The sequence below is a fragment of the Montipora capricornis genome, chromosome 2 (genome assembly GCF_036669925.1).
Source record: "Montipora capricornis isolate CH-2021 chromosome 2, ASM3666992v2, whole genome shotgun sequence".
Taxonomy (NCBI): Eukaryota; Metazoa; Cnidaria; class Anthozoa; order Scleractinia; family Acroporidae; genus Montipora; species Montipora capricornis.
The window spans coordinates 6614471-6636743 of record NC_090884.1 but is presented as its reverse complement, the minus strand read 5'-3'; the positions used below and the strand labels follow the sequence as shown (position 1 = coordinate 6636743).

Sequence of the window (22273 nt, the reverse complement as noted above, 5' to 3'; positions counted from 1 at the left end):
TAATCATACACTGGGGCAAAAAATACCTTTGAATTAGTGGGCACCGTCCTTAAGTTCACTGCTCCACTTTCAGGCATTTTTTTATTGTCCAGTTACTGTTACATGTAACTCTTGTACTGTAGATTATGAACTTTGCTTTAACCACTGCCTCAGCTTGAGTGATTGTCTCTTTGGCTGGTGGCATTAAGCCATTGGGATTTGGATGATTTGGACATGGTGAACATTAATGAAAGTATTAACTGAGGTTTTGCTGTTAACACAGAATTACGAGTCTGCAGTATGTTGTCTCCACCAGTCAGAGTCTTTAGAATGGTAAGCACCGGAAACTTATTTTCGAAATAGTTACATGTAACTGACCATTATAGGGGTATTAAAAGATCATGATGTTTTGCTCTTTGGCCTTTGTCAGTGTAATTTAAAGAATTACAAGGGATTAACAATAATAATATTATTATCTTAAAGACTCTCTGTTGAACGGGATGCTCTGTGCGCATTTGTTTATGTTTTTATGATAGAGCCACTCCAGAGAAATTAAGCAACAATTTGTGTCCCTTCCTACAAGTGAACGATTGAAAAGTTGGCTTGAAGAAGAGAAATGTGTATTTTGAGTAAATAGAGCAAAGCACCGCTCTTATACTAATCAAAGTCCTCACCCAAGGTGGCCCGTTTCGTGAGAGCGATTCAAATAAGGTAAACACCCGCATATAAGAACAAGACAGTGCATTAAGAACTTCGGGCTGAAATTTGGTCAATAAAGCACCATATAAGTAAGAACAAATTCAGCCTGATAAATAAATCATGTTCTTAATATAAAGGAAAAGGGTATAAGGATAAGGAAACAATACAATACAGTAACTTATATCAAAGTACTGTGGTGTTCAGGACCATTACAAAACAGCATTGTATGTTAATTAAAGCTCCAGTTATACATGTATATAATTTGAAGTATTTCTGAAACCAATTTTAAGAACATTTTAAGAACACTTCAGGCTGATTTCTCACGAAGCACCCCTCAAAATAAGAACACGATCAGCCTTAAACCTGAAAAAAAGTGTTCTTATATGTGTGTGTTTACTGTATAATACAGACTGAGATAAAGTACATTTATTTTCTTTGTTCTTGGAAAAAGGGCTGGATGGTTGTTCTTTACAATAATAATTATACAATTTGAGGTAAATTATACGGTGGCCCACAAGGGCAAAACACAACTCAATATTGAGCTGGATACACAACAATCTTTCGTGATACAAAACAATTTTTCACGGTACACAACAATCTTTCACGATACAGAACAATTTTTCACAGTACACAACAATCTTTCGCGACACAAAACAATTTTTCTCGGTACACAACAATCTTTTGCGATACAAAACAATTTTTCACAAAACAAAACAATCTTTTGTGATACAAAACGCCAAACAGCGTTCCACGATGCAAAATTAAATTTCACGATGCAAAACAAAAATTTGGAAGACTGGTAACAAACACGGGCAACTTTATATCACGTGTCATACAACAACTTGCTGGTAAGTGCTTCGCGTAAGATTACGCACATTGTCCCGACTTAACGAGTGTTACTATGTGTAAGACCACATATATGTAAGATGTGTAAGACTACGTATGTTGTCGTTGCTATGTTTAACTATATTGTCCCACTAAATCCACTGTAGTCCCGTAACGTCTGTAATCGTTTAATTTCTGTAACCCCGTAAACATCTGCAATTGTAACTTCTGTAAACCCGTAATTTCTGTTATCATCAACTTCCGTAACCCCGTAACTTCTGTGATCCCGTAGTATTTGGAAACCCGTAACTTCTGTAATCTCGTAACTTCTGTAATCCATTAGCTCCTGTAAGATTCTGTTTGTGGTGTCTTAGTGATGTTCATGTTTGCCGAAACATCTTTGCTTGTTCATCTACTAGTTTTAACTAGGCTTAACCTGAAAGCCTTTTTTCCGCCGTTTAATGTAATGGTGTAATGGAAACATCTCGTTCGTGTTTCGAAAAACGCAAAAACCCTCTGTTCATCGTACGAAATCGATGTCTCGAGGTGTCTTGAGTAATTTTAGGACTGTTTGAGAGGAAGTACTTGATTTTTATTTTTCCAAAGATTAGTAACTTTCTGAGAAATACAAAATAGTGCATATTAAAGGTAGTTTTAAAATTAAAATTTGAAGTTTAGAATTACGATATGGACATCATGCAAACAGTCCCCTACCAACCTGGGATGCTCTTGAGTGGGGGTCACTGAACGGTCTGTCAGTAATCCAGAAATAGTCTTCTTTTTTATTCCTTCTTTCAGCCTCTGAAAAACTTTCAATCAGCTCTCCCACCTTAACGCGTTCTTAGCTACCCTCCTGGTTCTGCTAGCCGTTATGATTTTGAGAAAACAGTTTATTTTTTTATACTAAAGATTACCTAAGAAGGGTTACGTTTTTGCAAACGTTGGCCGTATCGCACTTATGTTTCAACAGAATTAACTATTGGAGGGTAAATAGAAGTGCAATTTCTACCCATATAAACCATGTGACCAGGGTGGGATTGAACCCACTACCTACGAGTTAGATCACCGCCGCTCTACCGACTGAGCATTTTCCCAAAGTTCTCTGTCGGTTGCAAATTAATCATGACAGGTAGAGGATTAACATAGGGGATATTCAAGGTTCATGCACGTTTATCTTCTCCCTCAAGACACCACTAATGACACGAAAAAAGCTGCCACTTAGCTGTGAAGTGTCGGAAAAGACCACCTTTTTTTGGTGAGGGTGTACAAATGCACCTGTATTTAACGGCCGAATGATAAACCATTGGAGGGTTACAGAGTTACGGGGTTACCGAAATTACAGGATTACAAAAGTTACGGGACTACAGATGTTACTGGATTCCAGTAGATTTACTGGAACAATATAGTTAAACATAGTATAAACGACAACATACGTAGTCTTACACATCTTACATATATGTGGTCTTACACATAGTAACACTCGTTAAGTCGGGACAATGTACGTAATCTTACGCGAAGCACTTACCAGCAAGTTGTTGTATGACACGTGATATAAAGTTGCCCGTGTTTGTTACCAGTCTTCCAAATTTTTGTTTTGCATCTTGAAATTTACTTTTGCATCGTGGAACGCTGTTTGGCGTTTTGTATCACAAAAGATTGTTTTGTTTTGTGAAAAATTGTTTTGTATCGCGAAAGATTGTTGTGTACCGAGAAAAATTGTTTTGTGTCGCGAAAGATTGTTGTGTACTGTGAAAAATTGTTCTGTATCGTGAAAGATTGTTGTGTACCGTGAAAAATTGTTTTGTATCACGAAAGATTGTTGTGTATCCAGCTCAATATTGAGTTGTGTTTTGCCCTTGTGGGCCACCGTAAAATTAGCTGTTCATTCATGAATAAAGACTCTCCTGCAACCATACACATTGCGATTGAGTCACGAACACAAACAGCTTGCACATTCCGGGAACGTTTGACCCCAACAATAGCTTTAATAGAAACAAAATCATTTCCTCCATAGGTTGTATGATATACCGGTAAGGTCATGGCATCTGACAGGATGCAGCGATGCGGATTCACATAATTCCCTAAAATCCGCATCCTCTGCATAATTACGATATTTTCCGCATAAAACTGAAGAAATGCCTGATATTAGTGATAAAGCACAAACACAAAAGCCAAAGAGATTGACTATTTTGAAACGCTTATTTTCCTGAACATTGAAGTAAACACGCCATTTCTTTCGCAAGATGAAAGTTCGTAAGCAGTTTCCACTCATTTTTCGGGAATGAGCCTGGACTCTAGTTAAACCGTTTTCATAACATACCCTAGACTCGAAATTTTTAAAAAAGATACAAGGTATGAAAATTTAGCCACAAGTTATAGTAGCAAATTAAAATTGCATCATTTGTAACTCTGGTGAAGTAGGGAAAATCATTGCGATGAAGTTGTACAAAACAAAGAGCCTGCAAGACATATGTGTAAAAAACCGCTGAAAATGGTGAATGATCGAGAGAATGGATCGTGGTATCGTGGTTCAACCACAGATGTCACAATTTTGCTCCATATCTCTAAATTGAAACAAAATTCATGACAAGAAACAAAATATTTTTTATCGCTTTATTTCTTTTAGCAAAAGTTTCAGCAAAATGCCGATTACCAACCCTTTTATATTAACAGTGAATGCTGGTAGCAAATTGGCGACTCGGGCAGATATCTTAATTGCAAAGGGAAAAAGCGACTGTATTGGTCGCAATTTTGAGTCATGATTTAACATAAGCATGTGTAAATACATTGGACGGGCCGAATTATTATTTCTATAAATGTTTAAATTTCCTAATCCGGTGTAATATCCGCATAATCATTGCATGTTTACGCATAATATGGCCAAAAATTTCCGCATAATCTTTAATTTTTTTCTGCATCCTATCAGAAGCCCTGTAAGGTCAAGATTTCCAGAAAAAACTTCCAAAAATATTAAAGTGAAAAAAATTCAAACAGAGAAGAGAACAAAATGTACATGTACAGTGTCGCTCACTCGGCAAAAACAGTGAGTTCAGCAAATGAAACTGGTTATCCAGCAATAATTATCAAACTCCAGTGATCCCGAACTGACTTGCGTGGCTCAGGTCTCTGAAGTCTTCATTTAAATATCCGCAAGTTGCCATCGTCACTTCATCATGGTCCAACTGCTCAGTTATCCATTGGTGTTTTTCACAGTCGACATGGCAAATTTTCGTCTGATGTATCAATAACGATTAAATCAACAAAGGTTAGCAATAAAATATTAGGAATAAAATATACACAGTCAAGGCAAAAGGAATAATAACATTAATAATATAATACTAATCTACATGTAGCATTAAATTTGAACAATATGCCTCCGATTGTGATGGATTTGATACAAGATACAGACATACAGTGTAAGATGGTCAGTGGAGTCTTCATGGACTACGAAACCTGAGTCAAGGCAGGCTATGCATGCTGTTCGACAGAGTCTTTAATTTACTGACATACATGTACATGTAGGGCTAATGCTGGAAATGTCATCCTTCTAATTTCCCCATGAACTTACTTTTCTAACCCTAACTTACTTTTACCTGTATGAACTTCCTTGACATTGCCAGTGTGCCAGATAAGAGGTGGGTCAAAAACCTGACAAAGCTGAAGACCTGACCTGCCAAATCAAGGAATAGACTTAAGGAAACATACTGTACAAATACTCCCTAAAACTGACTGCAGTTTGACCCCTGCAGATTACTTTTGGAAATCCTGCCTCCAAATCTTATCTGGAGCACCGACTACCAAATTCCTGTGCTTTAAAGTTATTTCAATTCCGTAATTTTGAATGACAATATACGTTATCTGGTATAAAGTTGTTGAAAATGCTCTCCAAAAGCAGAAAGTGTGAGGTTTAATGGGCTGGGAAGCAATTTCTTTTAAAGATTTTGAAATGTGAAATCTTGAAAATTCTCGGGGATTACTTGTAATGAGCACATTTCAACTGTATCTTTACTCAAAACCCCAAAATTACTGTACTAATTCAGGGGTTTCAATAACTTCTGAAATAGCCGTCCATGATAGCCCATTGAAGGCAGAAGTTTGACAAGTTTATGATAGCATTTTTAGTGAAAATCAAGGCAAACTAAGTGTAGCCGGCGGTGTGAGGCAAAGCACTAGGTGGTATACCGCCGGTAACCGGCTTCTATTGAAACCCCTGCTAATTGAAGTTACAGCCTTGTTGCTGCAGCAGCATTTGCAGAAACACTGTAGATCAAGTTGACATATGTTTTTATTGCCAACTGTACATTTCCTACTTTGATGTGGCACTGAGATTTTAGTTGTTTTCTTTGGTTTGTTTGATTTTAGCCTCTGTTGTGTATTTTTACCTTTGTAGCTCTTCTCTGCAAGTTCAAATCTACCTTGCCATGGACCGAGTAGACCTTGCCAAGTGAGCTTTTAATCAGTTTCTGTATTCTGTAAAATGTTATAATAATAATGTAAAGGTAAAAGGTTTATTTATTTGCCATGCTAATAACCTTTTCTTGCAGTCCTGCAGATTAAATTGTGAAGCACATGGCTCGTCGTGATTTGGCATAAAGTGTGTACATTGTGTTAAGTCACATCTGGCAGGCTTTTTGTTGCCCATGTACTGTATGATCTCTGAGTTTTTAATAGAATATTAAGCTGGAGATCCTGGGCAAAAATCTTCATTTTCAGGTTACTACTGACTGAAACTGTTAACAAACAAGAACTGCAGGTACTGCAGTATTTTCCCTTTGGTGAAGTCGTACGCAAAGGTGACTTGACATTCTTTAATGCTAACCTTCGCTGACATTTTATCTCTCAATATTGACTTCAATTTCCTTGTTTCACAGGAAAGAACTTAAACGTATGCAGGTACAGTTTACACGTAGAGTGCATTAATTTTTATGGTGTTTTAATGGAGGGGACATTAGGGAACTTAAGCACATGTGTTTTTGAGATGCGGACGGCAACCGGAAGTGAGCTGTTTTCCCTGTTCACTTGTCTTCACACCACTGCAAGTAATTTACATCGCCAAGTATCATTTCTCCTTTAGAGATGATTAGTAGAAAACTCTTGGGGACACCACTGTCCAGGGGCCCGTTTCTCGAAAGTCCCGATACTTTTCGGGCCCAAAAACCCATTTGCGAAACTGCCAACCGCTTGTTTTGGAAAGCCGGTCTTTTAACATGTTTTTAGGACGTTCGCGCGAAAATTTTCTAACATTGATTTTTTTCTGCAAATTTTACCACTGAAAGATGATGAGTTAGTGATGTCAGGAATGTAAAAAAAATGGGGGGTCACCTACTTCGTTTTGGAGAGAAATTGTCCGGAAGAACACCCTAAATCTGAAAAAATCCGGCTTCTTTAGTGAATAAAGCCACAGTGTCTGTAAGCCCAAAAAGATTGCAATTACATCTTTGAAGTGAAATGTTCTCTACCAAACTTTAAGTGGACCCATCAAGTGAATTTAGTTAACTGTTGAGGTTCCGTAAAGAACAAGTTTGCATTTAGCGACCATAGTTTCATGCGCCTTGCAGCCGCAAGATAGTAAGATGGCAAGAGGTCCCGAGGACAGAAATCTTGAAATTTTTTTAACTTCCCACATTGTAATTGTAAATAAAATCTGTTTCTGAAAAGAAAAGTAGGGGTCCCCGAACATCCAAGATCGTTAAATCCAAGCAAAACTATAGCAATGCCATCTGCCCTATCGTTGTTCATTTTAGTATACTTAACGCGCGCGCTCGATGCATGACGTGGCATGTGAATTGACGTGCGCTGTCAGGATGCGCAGTAGCAATGGGCGCGAACGTCCTTTAAGGTAACAAAAAGAAAAATTACCGTGAAGTTTGACGAGTGAAATCCTCTCCGTTCTTGAGATGCAAAGGGAATTGTGACACCCGAAAATGGCCCGTAAAGTTTCGGGACTTTTGAGAAACGGGCCCCTGGGACGCAAAATGTTCCCTTCGGTTGCCGTCCGCGTATCAAAAAGGCACGAGCCTATAGCTAAGCTTCCTACTGACACCTCAAAGGCCCTTGGACACCCCCAGTTGACAAGTAAAATTGTCTGGCGTTAAACAGAGTAAACTCTGTTTAAATCTCACTCCCAGGGGTCAACTGGTTAAGTAAAATTAATGTGTCGTGGGGGATCCGAGCTGAGTCAGTGCTGTGGGGAAACATTCTTAGTTGATTTGCTGGCACATCAGAGGCTCAATTTCTGTGCCTTGTGGTATTGCTTTGTTGCTCTCTTTACCATCCCCTCTCCTGCTAATAATTACATGTAATTATTATTATAGAGCGGTTTTCAATTGGGTGTCGAAAGTAATTAGAGAATTACTTTGGTTTATGATTACTTCACTCAGTGATTGGTTGAAAGTTCTCGCGCCACTTTTTCAACCAATCAGAAGTGAAACCAAAACCAATCGTGGCTCACGCGTACACATTTTCCCGCGCTTTGTGTCGGCTGCGTGTAATTACTGGATTGTCTCAGTCCTTTTTGATTGGCCAAAGTAATTACTTTGGTTTTGGTTTTACGACACTCAAGTGAAACTCGCTCTATCGTGTAATGATTTCAGTTTATGAATTACATAATGTCTCAATAACTACTAACAGCCAACAAAAAGCATCGGCTATGGATTTCGCTCAGAGAAGTCGGCTGCTTTTTTTCCCTAACTTGACAAAATTAAAGGCAGATTCTTTCAAACTGAAGTTTAAACTCATTTGGACAATGACAACATGTAGTTGCCTGAACATGATCATCACATAATTGTGCTTTTGAAGTGTGGCGTTTAGGAGAGTTCTTTTGAAAATGGTGTGCCCACAGGCACCACCCCCTGGTCATCAAATTCACTTTGTCTTATTTGTCGTCATCATCATCATCATCATCATCATCATCATCATCATCACTCAACTACTGTTGACATCATCAACAGAATGCTTTGCCATCCTCTTACCAAATAATTATTGATAGCTCACTGAAGAGTATTACAGTACATGTTTTTATGTGATGTTTACTTTTCTTTCCGTGTTTTGTCAAGGACCAGGATGATGATGCTACCTTGACCCAACTTGCTCTGGCCTGGTTTAATCTTGCTGTGGTGCGTACTTCTAATTTTTTGTAGCCATTCAGGCAAATTTTCACCCGGGCCTCCTGAGGCCCACACAGCGGGAGTTTATTCCAGTTTCTGTGGTATGAAGCGACCATTCCATTCCAGGCTTGTCCTCAGTACTACAGTATGTCGCTATTACCCGTTTACACACTTGAAGTTAAGGAAGAAAGACCGTGTGGAGCAAGGTTTCTTGTCTGAGGCAAGACGATGGTGACAGCTGGGCATCGAACAAGCGACCCTTGGGCTTGTTTCTCGCAAGTCCTGAAAACTTTTCACGCTCGAAAAGCCATTCGTGGAACAAACATCCGTTTGTTTTGGAAAGCTGATTTGTTACTTTGGTTTCTAAATAGCGAAAAACAAAATGATTTTATGACGTAAAACCTAGCCGTTCCGAATATCATCCAGGAATATTCCGTTGTTTGAGCGTTCCCGAGTTTCATCCGACAGCGCTCCGAAAATTCCTTAACCAAAGACAAAGTTTCGAAAAATCGAGATTTTTGCTAGCTCATGTGACACAGCGATCCCGCACTCTAATAGTTGTCGAGATTAGTGATGCTGCTCGCCTCCGGCTTCGCAGCCATTTACGTGCATTTGTTAGTGTTAAAAGTGTCTATTCAAAACAAATTCAAATTGCTCTTGATTTTTCGTGTATGAATTCAGAGATTAAGGCCCCGTCCACTCGTATCTGGATATTTTTAAATCCACATTTTTGTCTTTGCTGATTCGCCTTCTGTCCACACGTATCCGGCGAATCCGGCATTCGAATCCGCCCTTCAGAGTGGGAAGTTTTGAATACGCAAAGAATTTGGAATCGCATGGACGGTCGAATCCGGATATTTTCAAATCCGATGATGTGACAAACTCAGATCCCGTCTTTACCACATAAGTATTCAACATAGCGGTTGAACGAAATGCTATCGCTTCTCTTGTCGCCAGCTCGCACACCTGATGGCGCATGCTCTGTTGATAATAGTCGAAGAGGGGTCCTGGATTCTAGAACGAATCCGGGTACATGTGAATACGTTAGGTGTGGACGTGGAAGTTGTCTTAATCCGCAGAGAAAAAGTTGCGGATTCAAAAATATCCGGATACGTGTGAACGGGGCCTAAGATAAATCGACAATGTGCATTACTAAACGGGTGCAGGGATGGCGTAGTGATGAGGGCACTCGCCTCCCACCATTGTGGCCCGGGTTCGATTTCCAGATACGGTGTCATATGTGGGTTGGATTTGTTGGTTCTCTACTCTGCACCGAGAGGTTTTTCTCCGGGTACTCCGGTTTCCCCTTCTCCTTAATAACTATAACATTTGAATTCATTTTGCGTTAATTGTTAATTTCAGTTTACAGTGTCCCCAATGAGCGCTCCCGGCAGCGCTAGAATCTGAATGAGCAGACACAGTTCCTTTCCTTTACTACAGCTGTATGCTGTCATTTTGATTACCGGTAACCTTGTTTTCTTCTTTCACTCAGGGTGGAGAAAAATCCCAGGATGCCTATTATATCTTTCAAGAACTGTCTGACAAATACACACCGACAGTTATGTTGCTCAACGGACAGGCCATTGCTTACATGCACATGGGAAAGTTTGAAGAGGCTGAGAGTATGCTTCAAGACGCTCTAGACAAAGTGAGTTTATTGCCTCACGGCTGGGTACTTAGAAAGTCTACTACAAGATCGACGTCTACTGAAATGAGAACACACCACTTTGAAATCGACCTTATGCATTATGTCACATGTTCAAAATCTCACCAACAAACCTCGTTTTCGCAAAATTTTTCACATTACGTCGACATGCAATACTGTTCGCGTGTGGGTTTTCTTTACAAGTTTGTTTCCCTTTGGGATTCAGCTCAAGCTAAAATTTACATGTTTGATTTTCGAATTCGAGGCTTGGTGGTGAAATCGGCTGGTCTGACGTCATCACGCATAACGGCTATTAGGGAGCTCAAGTACGGGACGTTTTTGAGCCACGGACAGAAACCTGAAGTGAGCATTTCGTATACCAGGAGAATAGTCTCTGCTAAATGTTTAAACTAAACCTTTCTAATATTGAAAAAATAAATGAAGTAGTGTCAAAACAAAATACGAGAAAAACGGCTCACTTCCGGAAAAGGCTGACTTCCAGTTGCCATCCGTGGCCCAACAGCGTTTCTGCTAAATGTTTAAACTAAACCTCTCTAACAGAGCGGCTTTCTTATGACCTTGAAAAAGTGTTCGCAGTTTGTTTCACGGACCGATGTTTGACAAGAGTAAAACAAAGCTTCTTATTCCCGCCAAGGAAACTCCTCATATGGGCAGTAAACAGTTCGATTGCCCAATCACAGTACTGCATTTCAAATGACGTCAAAGCGAAATGCTGGTCGCTTTCCAGAAAAATCCATGGAGAGATGACGTTGTTTGCATCAGCGCGGTTCGCTAAGCCGATGAAACTTCGCGCTCGTTTGTTTTTGTTCGATAAGCCAATTAAATGTTTGCATTTTTGTTTACGTTCTGTTTTTACGTTTATTTCTCACGGTCATATGAAAGTCGCTCTATTGAAAAGCTACTTGGCAAAGTAAATGAAGAAGTGTCAAAACAAAATACATGAAAAACGGCTCACTCCCGGAAAAGGCTGACTTCCGGTTGCCGTCCTGGCACAAGAGCGTTTCGTGCTTAAGCTCCCTATTTTCTGGTTTTCACCAGCGTGAGCCGAAAGGAGCGGAGAAAATAATTCGTACTGGAATACGTGCAGCACGATCATTTTTCCTCATAACAGAGAGATTAGAGGGATGTAGCATCACGTTCACGTTTGCCGTTTCACGTAAACGGCATGATAAATCTCGCTGTTGTTGTTTTGTGATGTTGACATTGCCACCTTGTTGCTAAAACCTCCGTTGGAGACTCGTAGAAGCCATCATGGCTTTTCTTTGTCTAAATTTGCCTCTTAAAAATGTTTAGAGAACATCTTTAGATTGAGGTAGTAAACAACAACCACGACGTCCACGATTTCTACAGAGAACAAAAGCTTCAAGGAGCAAAACCAGTGGCTCTGCTTGCTCCGCGTTTGCGTTTCACACGTAACATTTCTTTCACTTTCTTTTCAAACATCAACGTGAAATGAGCAAATATGAAGTTATTGTATGTTACTGCTAGGAAATGATTAACTGACTAAATACTGAAGGGAATAAAATTGAAAGCCCGAAGCGGGGCTTAATTTAACATCTGTGGGGCACATTTGTGACTACGAACAAGTTTCATATAGCAAACCATCACGTGATCAGAGTTGCTTCGATGGCTTAGTGGGAACTTACTCGCTCCCGGGGCGCGTAGCCCGAGTTCGAGGCGCGATGATTCCGGTTGTGTCATACGGGATTCTTATCGAGCGGGTAAACTACTATCCCTGGGGTATGCACATTTGTGACCGGTCGCCCGATCGGGCACTCTGGCTCATTATTTGTTGATATGCTGGTGGTTACAATTTATGAAACCTCTCAGAAAATGTTTTTTCTTCGTACGAAACAATCGTTTCAAAGGCTGTTCCACATAATTTCACATGTAACATAATCCGTGACTTTGCACGTGACGGCCGGCGGCCGGACGAACTTCGATTCTTTCTCAAAAAATAGCATTAAATTTGGCATTTCTTGGATATAGTTTAAAAAAGAGTTGTTACTTCTGCTCTGACAGCGGTAAAGCGCGGCCAGTGAAGCGGTGTAATTTTCGCAGGAGCGCCTGCTGGGCTAAAATATATTTAGGTTATGGTTGTTTTTCCCCTGTATATGAAATAACGAAATAAAAAAGGGAAAGATATGTTATTTGTTGCCGTTTTAGAAACAGAGCAATCCCGCGTTGTCTTTGGTGTCGTGACAAATCATTGCGTGTCCTAAACAAATAATGCTGCAGTGTTTTGCTGAGAGAGAGGTGGATGAAGATCTTGCTGCGTTGTTGATCTCAGATAATTAAATATATTATTAATTAATTCGGGCGACTAACTTGGAAGGGTGGGCACCCCAGCTGAAATGCTTGGGAGCCCGAAGGGCTCCCCGAAAATTTCCTTAGAGCACAGCCTTGCCGTGGTATGCATGATATGCATCCCACGTAACAAGGCATGCAGAATTTTGAGGGACAAGCAAAGACTACTGTGGTATTTTCGAAAGTAGCCTATTAATAATTCAGATTCAGAGAACTACAGTATTAGGGTAACATGTGAACTATTTGTATTGGGATTTAAAGGAGTAGATAGGCGACCCGAATCCTGTGTTTTTTGCATGGTGGACTGCCAATCTTATAAATGAAGGAATTTCAAAACACAAAATATCCCCACTGTACAACTGGGTTTTTTTTTTTTTCGTATTATTCGCAGCTGATTCCGAGAGCTCTTGTTCCAAGGTATCACAAGACAGTTGTTACTTGCACAAGTTCGTTTTATCCTTGATCAACTGTGTTGACAATCCAATGTGGTTATTCCACGTGCTGCAAGAGGTATGTTACGCATGAATGAGCCTTTAATTAGGAGATCCCCATGTTGTTGTTCAAACCGCCAGCACAGGAGTAGCCAAGGGTATTTTAAGCTTTTAAGCTGTCTATCTGGAAGAGACTCCAAGAATACCAGCAATAAACTAAGAAACGCAATTTTCTTGGTGAGCTAAAAACATCACGGAACAATGGCTTAATGAATAATTAACAATTATTCCATGATCGCGCGTTGGATATGAGATGGTAAATAACCAAACCCCGAATATCCTTTGTTATTCATCTCCGAGCAACTCGAGCGGAATTTGCGCCCGAAAATGTTGTAATCGTTTCAGGAATAAATGAGTTAAAATAATGTTTTTCTGCTACATTATCTCACGGTTTCAGTATATACTACATTTTAAAAAATCGTATGAACTTACTCACGCATTTCGTGATTTATGGCCACTCGTGATGTTTTGAAAGTTCTCAAGTTGACCTCTTTAGGTTGTACGTTTTGTGCTCCCATTTTAGACCATTTGATGTTACTCTAGAGAACAGTTTCTTTCCAGAGGCCAAAACCCGAGTAGGAAACTGCTGGAGCAATAACCCATTCTTTCGTGTGTTTGGCAACAGACACCAGTGGTGAATTCGAGGATTGCTACTCCCCATCATTAGCTCCGTAAAGGCGGCGAAATACGAGATACAAAAACCCTCAACTTGTCGCGCAACATTGTTTCGTTGCAAGTTTTGGTCGATGTTTCGCGTTTTTCACCTTGCATGATCAACTTGACCCGCAACAAAAACATTTGTTGCGGGTTAAAGAAATGCAGGGCGCTGATTGGTTGATTTGCTAGTACACGAGCACATTTGTTGCGCGACAAGTTGTGAGCTTGATGAAAAACGAGCAACAAAGCCAAAATCTGTTGCTCAAAGTAGACTCGTGCTCTACTTTTCGCAACAACTTTTTTCAACCCGTAACAAATGTTTTTGTTGCGCGGCAAGTTGATCATGCAAGGTGAAAAACGGGAAACATCGACCCAAACGTGCAACGAAACAATGTTGCGCGCCAAGTTGAGGGTTTTTGTATCTCGTATTTCGCCGCCTTAAGCACTTCAGTTTTTCGAACTAACCCTCTAAGGCAATCAGCAAGAACTTTTCTTTTTAATGGCATTTCGGAGCAGCTGGAAATCTTAAAACTCGGAAACCTTTTCGAATCAAGGGTCGTCTTTGAATTGCCAGATTCTTTTGGAATGAAAGTTCAACGAATGGCATACATTTTTAAAGTTACAAAATGAATGGTTTTCACAGCAACGTGAACAAACACTAGCGAATCTTTCACTAGCAACTTATTCGTTTCCTTTTTTTTTTTTTTTTGAAAAGGCTTGACACGTTCTCTAACGTGTTCATCTATTTTATTTTGGCTAAAAATGTGCCTGCTTGCAAGCGATATTAGAGAGTTTCAGAAACGACGGAGGCTACAGCAACGAAAACGTCACCTCAAACTGTAACTTAACGCTATCGTTGGAATCTTGTGATTATTACATCTTGTTGACCTGTAACAATGTGCGCGAAGAATACGCTCTACTGACGCGAGAAATTTTAAAATACAAATAGAGGATGAAAGATTCACTTATGGATGTTTGCGTTGTCGTCGAAAACCTCAAATTTGGTTATTTCTCGTTTATAATTTTTTGTTTCTGTTTTTTTATTCCGGGAAGTACAGCTCGGAAATGTACTAAAATGCTTGCCACACGTGCAGCACGGCGATTTTTCGTCTTTAAGTCACGGCTACGCGAGCGATTTTTTTTTTTTTTTTTTCAAACTTTGTCGCCTCGCCAGCGCGAGATGAAAATCACACGTGTAGCCACCCTTGAACTGGCGACGCGACAGGTGAAAAAATCGCAAGAAAAAAGTCGCCAGAGTTGAAACTTTCGCGACAAAATCGCAGAGATAGTTGCCAGTATGGCCACCCTGCAACTTTTTGCCCGCGCTTGCAACGCGAGTAAAGAGTATTTAGCCAATGAAATTAAAGGAGGAGTGTATGTTTATAGTGCCCAGATCTCTTGAAGTATGCGATTCGCGCGGCCTTCAACTTGTCGCCAACATTTGTCTTAAGTGTTATCTCCCTGGCGCGCAGGCGACGCGACAAAAATCGCTCGTGTAGCCGCGTCTTTAAACCAATAATCGTTCTTTCTGGCGATGTCTTTGACGTAGCCGTTTCTGTATCTTAAACCCCCTAGTAGCTTGTAAGAGAGAGACTTGCGTGTAAAAAGCACCCCCGTAAGTCAAGTTCGTGGCTATAATGATGCCTAACGGGCTAACTAGTAGTTTTATTTTTTTTTTTAGTTAGGAGAGGAACTATCTACCGACACCCCGCGTGGTAGCCCCACCTCAAGACAGAAAAAACAAAACACTCAGATAAATCAAGCCTGTCAGAGTTACCCTCCAGTGAAGCTTCTACTGCAGAAGTAAGTCAAAATACTTATTTTCATCTCATCTTGTCTGTGTTTTCAACGCTTATCTCTTACGACACTACCATTAATATTGGCCGTATTTATACTAGAGTACTTTTTATACGTCTGGTATTAAATGCCGGAAATGACGCGGACGCAGGAAACGTCAAGAGAATGCGGAAACGTCTAAAGTTCAAGCAAAGACAACGGCAACGTCAACAATAGCGTCACTCCAAAATATACCTTAGCACTATCGCTAATATTTCGCGACTATTCCGTCTTGTTCACCGTGTACAATACGGGTGACCTATCCTGTAACTGGATGGGGGCGAACAATTTTTAAGTAAAATTAGAAATTAGTGGTTCATTGTTTTTTGCTCGCTTTGTCGTCAAAACGTAAAATTTGATGATTTCACGTTGTTACTTTAAGGAGCACGGCAGAGAAATGCACGGAAATTCGTGCCGCACGTGCAGCACAAGTATTTTTCCTTTTTTTAACCAATGACCTTCTTGATTTGTGGTTGTGTCGATGCCGTAGCTGTCGTCTTTCCTTAAACTCCCTGCTACCGCGTTCAAGCCGGGGAGTCGTCTCAGTTAGGACGCTCTCAACAGTTAAACGTTGCGTATAGACCTCTTTTGGAACAAATACGGCCATTTTTGACGGAACGATGCTGAATGATTGCGGGCTTTTCAACACCTAACGGAAACATTCGAAAGTTATTTAAGTGATCTCCTCAAACCATTCATCATGTTGCGCAGATACGGTTGGCGAAAAAATGACAAGAATGAACGAGCGTATATTTGGAAGAGACGCCACCCTTGCGCATCGGCTCTTCCCACATTAGGTTTTGTTTTCGTACTCACTCTCTTAAAATCTTCGGCGTTTATGAAGATTTTTTCGTTGAGAGTGTGGCGCTTAAAATATTGAAAGTCCTAACATACAACTAGTCTGTGTGGGCACGGTGGTATAGTCCTAGGACTCCCAACTGCAAAGTCGAGACGTGGCTTTGTCGTCGAGTTGTAGCTTTTGTTCACACCCAAGTGTATAAATGGATACTATCGACGTACTGTAAGGGGTAACGGATTAATGGATCAGCATTCCTGAGGGGGTGGGGGTGAACTTCGATCATTGTGTTTAGGGTGCGGCGCTTATTACAAATCCCAACTTACGACACAGTGGTGTACTGCGCCAGGACTCCAAACAAAGGACAGAGTCACTGGTTCGAGGCCTACGGTGGCCCACAAGGGACATGCTGCATATTAAAGAGTTGCTGCAAATAAAATAAAGTTGCTGCAAATTAAAAAAAACGTTGCTGCAAATTAATAAATAGTTGCCTCAAATTAAGAGAATGTTGCTGCAAATTAAAGCATCAAACGTATGTGTGCGCAATGAAGGAGGGGCGGGTACAAAACACAGGTCACAAGTCCCAAGTCACAGGTCATTGTTTTAACAATACAGAATACACAATACCCTAACTGTTTACAAATGCTAACGTTAGGTCTAATTAGGCCTAAGGTTAGCTTAAGTGGATGTTTAGAATACTTTCTGAATTGTTAAAACAATGTCCTGCGACCTGGACCTGTGACTGTGTTTTGTAGCTGCCCTTCCATCAGTGAGCGCGCATACTTTTGATGTTTTAGTTTGCAGCAAGCAACATCCTGTGAATTTGCAGCAACTCATTTTGTAAATTTACAGCAACTTTTTTTAAATTTGCAGCAACTCTTTAATTTGCAGCATGTCCTTTGTGGGCCACCGTAGAGGCCTGGCTCTGTTGTCGTGTTAAGGTTTCTTCACACTGTCTCACCTCATCCAAGTGTATAAATGGGTATCAGCGATATACGGTGGGGGTGGGGGGGGTGGGGAGGTGGGTAGGGGAATCCTTGTGATGGATTAGCATTCATCGGTGGTGGGGGTAAGCTTCAAGTGTGTAAGACCCAACGACTCGTGTATATAAAAAGCGCCTTGAAACAAAATCAACATGGAAACGTTTTGTGAGTGTCGATGGTGATGATGATAAACAAATGTATGGATAACAGTGGTGACCACCAACGAGACCAAAATAACTTTCACAGCATGGTGCGAACCTTAAAATAGATTGGAAAAAAAACTATTCTCTACTTTCTCAAATCCACTCATTGTTTTCGATTTATCTGTCATCCTCTCTTGTTGGCAGTTATTTAATTTTCCGCCCTGTCGGTTTATTCCAGGGACTTGGATGCGTTCTCAAAACTTCTCCTTGGTCCCAAATTGTCGACTTTGGTCAAAGATGTTAGACTTAAATACGGACGCCCACTGAGTCCGTCATCTTTCGTCTCCGAATTTGCCCAAAGCAAGCTAATGAACACACGTCTACAAGAAGTCTTAGTCGTCGCCAAGAGAGCGTTCACTATCTCGGACGCGAGCGGAGCCACCTTTAAGAGCTTAACAGAGGAACTGGTGGCAGAGCAGCCTCTTCTTAAAACGCTGCTGGATCGCGTTTTAAATGACGAGAAGCTGAGTTCGTCATTCGAACGCGAATTACTGTTCCCTCGTGGTTCAATTTTGCCCACATTGTTCGCTCAAGGATTGTTGCCCGTGTTTCTAGATGAAACCGAGTACTTTTAGTACTGGATGGAGTGGAAAACTGAAGATGCATTTAATTATTGACCAGCTGCTACAAACGTTCTTAAAGGCCCATTTTAAACGGTTTCAATTTTTTGCTTTAACTTGCATTGAACAAAGTTGAACGATGTCGGGCAGATGTTGGAAGCAAAAACAAAAGTTGTGTTGAGGCCGTTCAATTTGTTTCAACATCGCGCCAACAATATTGAGCCAACACTTTGATTACGAGGAACTAGTAACAAGAAACCAGACTTTCCTGTCCATATTTACGGCCAGATGTGAGCACACGTGTGTTCTACGATTGTTGAACGAACTGTTCTAATGGTTTCAACTCCATCCAACATTTTCCATAACAAACGAAATGTTGAATCCATCATAGTTGATAGATGGGAATCCATGTTGAATGAAAGTTTAAATCAGTTTACATTTGAATCAACACGCTTTCAACACGTTTTCAACATTTTTTACCCTTTAAACAATGTTGAAATGCAAGTTGAAGCAAATGTTGAAAGCGTTTAAATGGGCCTTAAGTCTACGTTAGTTTAATGGTTTAGTTGGGTTTCTTTTTGGACAAGTGTTGGACGTTTTCTCTGAGATTTAAAACCGCCTCAAACAATCAAGGCATCATCGAATGACAGTCGTTAAAAGAAAAAAAGAAGACACAAGAGGGTCAAGTAGGGGCGTTGGGAGGGATTTGTGCAGTGCTGGAAATAACAGTCGGTCATCGGACATTGTCCGACCAAATTTTGAGAATGTCCGGCCAATTTCACATTATGATCGGACACGATGACCGAACATCTCACCAGCACATCTTGAGTTATCTTCTTCAAGGTGTTGTCAGTCAATAAATTATGTCCGGTCCAATTTGTCAAATGTCCGACCAAAATGAAGATTTGAAAGGACATATGTCCTGTGAATAAAGAAAAATTATTTCCAGGACTGTTTGTGAGTTTCGCAAATGTTGGTTCTTTATGACCTTTTAAATCTAAAGTCAGTTCGGTTGACGCCGGGTGCACGTCACGAACTCATAGACGTTATAGACGTCGCGAACGACAGGGTCCAGGGTCCAGAGTCTTATTGAATTGCATTATGGGACTGTTTTGACCCGAGCCACTGTGTATGTCGTATATTCTATTACGATGACAATTAATTTCGGGTCAGATCTTCATAACTTTCGTTGTCAGCGCAGCGCATGTACCACGATGTCACTGACCTTTCGTTTTCCGGACAATTTTGCACCTTGGCAAGCCAGCCATCGTTTTAAAATTGCCATTGTCAAGAGTTTTCTCTTGCCATTGTACAATACTCTGGTGATTTAGAAAGCTCAGCTCTTGGTATATTCCTGTTTTGCTACTTCATTTCTTGCTCCGCGCGCGCAATGATGAAAATGAGTCCCCCAAAACAGTCCCACAAGGTAATTCAACAACGCTCCCGCGCAACCTCGAAGTGTCCAAGAGAACAGAGATTTGGCGGAGCGCCTCAAACAAAACGACGTTTTGAAAGCCATGTTCTCCAGAGCGCCTAACGCCTCTGTGGATTCGTGAAAGATTCTTCCGTTTCTATTTTTCATCTAAAAATAATTAATCCAAGAGTCGGAACAGCCTGACAATTTGCCCTGCGTTTTATCAGGGCCCTGGAGATGACAATTTTTTGTGCTACGCTTATTCGTTAAAGTTTTTCGCACAAGCCAATTTGCTCTAAAATCAATGCAACCGATAACCGTTCTCCCCATTTTATTACCAGTCCCTTCTGTACACGAAAACAAAATTGCACATGTGACAGTTTTCACTTGATTCGCCAGACGAAATCTGGCTTGCTAGTCTTTTAGCAATTACATCTGTGAAAATTGAGGAAACATGTTGTCAATCGCGCGAGCAAATAAAGAATCATATAATGTTGTAACATTAAATTTTCTCACGTCCAATCTAAACAAAGCGTTTACAAGGGTAACGCATATTGTTTGATTGGCTACCTATACTTGAAATAGATGCACAATTTCAGGGGACGACGCTCAATCTTTTGAAATTTAAAAAAAAAAAAAGTCTTTCCATCACAATCCAGTCACCCACGCACCTAAAAATGGCCAGCTCCTGTTACAACGTCTTTTGGAAGTTTTCCAGGCCGGAGAGGACGGACAAAGAAGGCCTGGTGCATTTCGTCAATCCTTTAAAGCAAGAGAAACATCAGTTTTTTGAAGAGTAATTTAAAAATTTCTTTTGTAAAGCGCTTACTAAACCCGCTCTTCCTGTCCAAATTCGACCCGCCAACTGTACAAGAATTTTAAGGATTTGATTTCAAAGATGTTTTCCTTTTATTATTTGGGGTATGTCTGCAAGTAGCTCAGTATAGCAAAGTACATTTGACCTCGTTAAATAAAGGTCATGGTTATTAAGTATGTTTAAAACCTGGTCGCGCAAATTCCACACAGCAACTCGCGCAATAATCAACTCTTCACCGAAGTGGATATTTACCTCGAAAAATATCCACCACTAGCCATCGAAACTGAGGTGAATAGTTGTTTTAGTATATATATACTAAAACAGTTAGATAACATAGCACAAAAAGATGATGTTAACCCATTTATGCCTGCAACGATGACAGTATTTTCGGGCGCAAATCCCGCGCGAGTTGCTCGGAGGTAAATAGTTAACTACTATCCTGCGAAATCGCGCGGAATATCGCCTGATACTTAGCCGACGAGGCCGTAGACCGAGTTGGCTAAAATCAGACGATATTCCGCAAGAATGAGCAAGATAATTGTTTTATTATTCAACACATTGATGACAAAGCACAATTTTCTACGTTTGTTGGAAAAAAAAGCAGGAAAAACTACCCTTTTTTTTCTCGGCGACGCACAAAATTACGTATATCGCAGGATATCTGTTGGGTACGCACGACGAATATTGAGCGCGCTATGACCATATTTGGACATCGTCACAATGTGTTGAATAATAACAAAGGATATTCGGAGTTTAAGCAGCCAATCAGAGCGCGCCTTCAACGCTATCCACTGTTTTGGTATATACTAACGAAATTTATTTAACTGTCAACTGTATTTATTGCTGGGATACTAATTGGGGACACCGCTGTACAGAAATCAAATCAACTCAAATCATATCGTTGGTTGGTTTTTGAGGAGATGGTGAAAACCGAAGTACCCGGAGGAGAACTTCTTGTAGCAGAGAAGAGAACCAATAATGGATATGAGATGGTAAATAGCCAACAAGGCGCGTAGTGCCGAGTTGGCTATAAACAGTCTCATATTCAACAAGAATAACTGTTTAATTAAATTCCTTAAACTCCAAAGTTTGGAAGGAAGAAATACGAGCGAAAAAAGGGAGAAAATCCGACGGAAATCGAACAAAGTTGATGAAGATGTGATGTGGTCAGACAGACGCAGGCTCATCACAAAAACATTTCTTGCCTTTTCGCGTACTTCTAAACGTCGGGATTGATCCAAACTTTCCGCAAAAAGTTTTTTTTTTTGCTGTATTCAGAGAGAAATTTCGCTTTACGGCTTAGCAATGCTTAACGCAATGAACTGCCATATAAGGTCAAACTAAGGTGTATGAGCTGATAACAGAGATTGAGGAAACCAATCAGAGCACAAGAAATGCATTAACAGAGGTTGAAAATTTAATAATTCTGATTATCTAGCAGTGCAACGTAAACTCAAGTTTGCTGAACATCGCCCAATTATCTTATCGTGACCTACGTTCTGTTAAGCTTTGTTCCAATCCACCGATCACTTGCTAAACTGCAAACCCTGAAACATAATTTCTCGATTTTGGTTTCCAGTCTCGCCCTGTGCCGCCTTTCCCTCTTGTCGGTGTTGTAAGACCTGCTGAACCCTTGAATTTTTGTTATTGAATGAATGTTTATTTGGCACAAAATTAATAGTGTTCCAAGGACAATCAATAGTGATGATAAAGTCATTAATCTAAAAAAGGGATGTATGTTACAATAATTGTGGCGAGGAGACCCCAAGAAACCACCGGGCTTATTGTTGGTTTTCACTCACGTGATCAACACCCATGTTTTTCAACGAAAACAAAAGAAAACTTTTGCATAATAATAGAGATTTGGTCGGGGCTCCAACATGGCCGCCGTTTCTTTTTTTAGGGGCTTCAACATGGCGACCGTGACGTCATGT

At 40.4% G+C, this 22273-nt stretch overlaps 1 protein-coding gene across 2 annotated transcripts in view; it reads left to right on the top strand.

Moving 5' to 3' along the window:
- LOC138038642 (coatomer subunit epsilon-like) overlaps positions 1-20442 on the top strand; it is a 23381-nt gene extending 2939 nt beyond the window's left edge. Inside the window, exons 5-11 of one of the 2 annotated variants that reach the window (XM_068884632.1) lie at positions 263-312; positions 5894-5947; positions 6375-6396; positions 8559-8618; positions 10102-10257; positions 15412-15533; positions 17727-20442. In XM_068884632.1, the coding sequence (XP_068740733.1) occupies positions 263-312; positions 5894-5947; positions 6375-6396; positions 8559-8618; positions 10102-10257; positions 15412-15533; positions 17727-18123 (861 nt within the window). In that variant the 3' untranslated portion in view covers positions 18124-20442. Of the gene's footprint in view, positions 1-262; positions 313-5893; positions 5948-6374; positions 6397-8558; positions 8619-10101; positions 10258-12973; positions 13093-15411; positions 15534-17726 lie in introns of those variants that run through there. The other variant, XM_068884633.1, reaches the window with a different exon arrangement.
- Positions 20443-22273: the final 1831 nt, after the last annotated feature.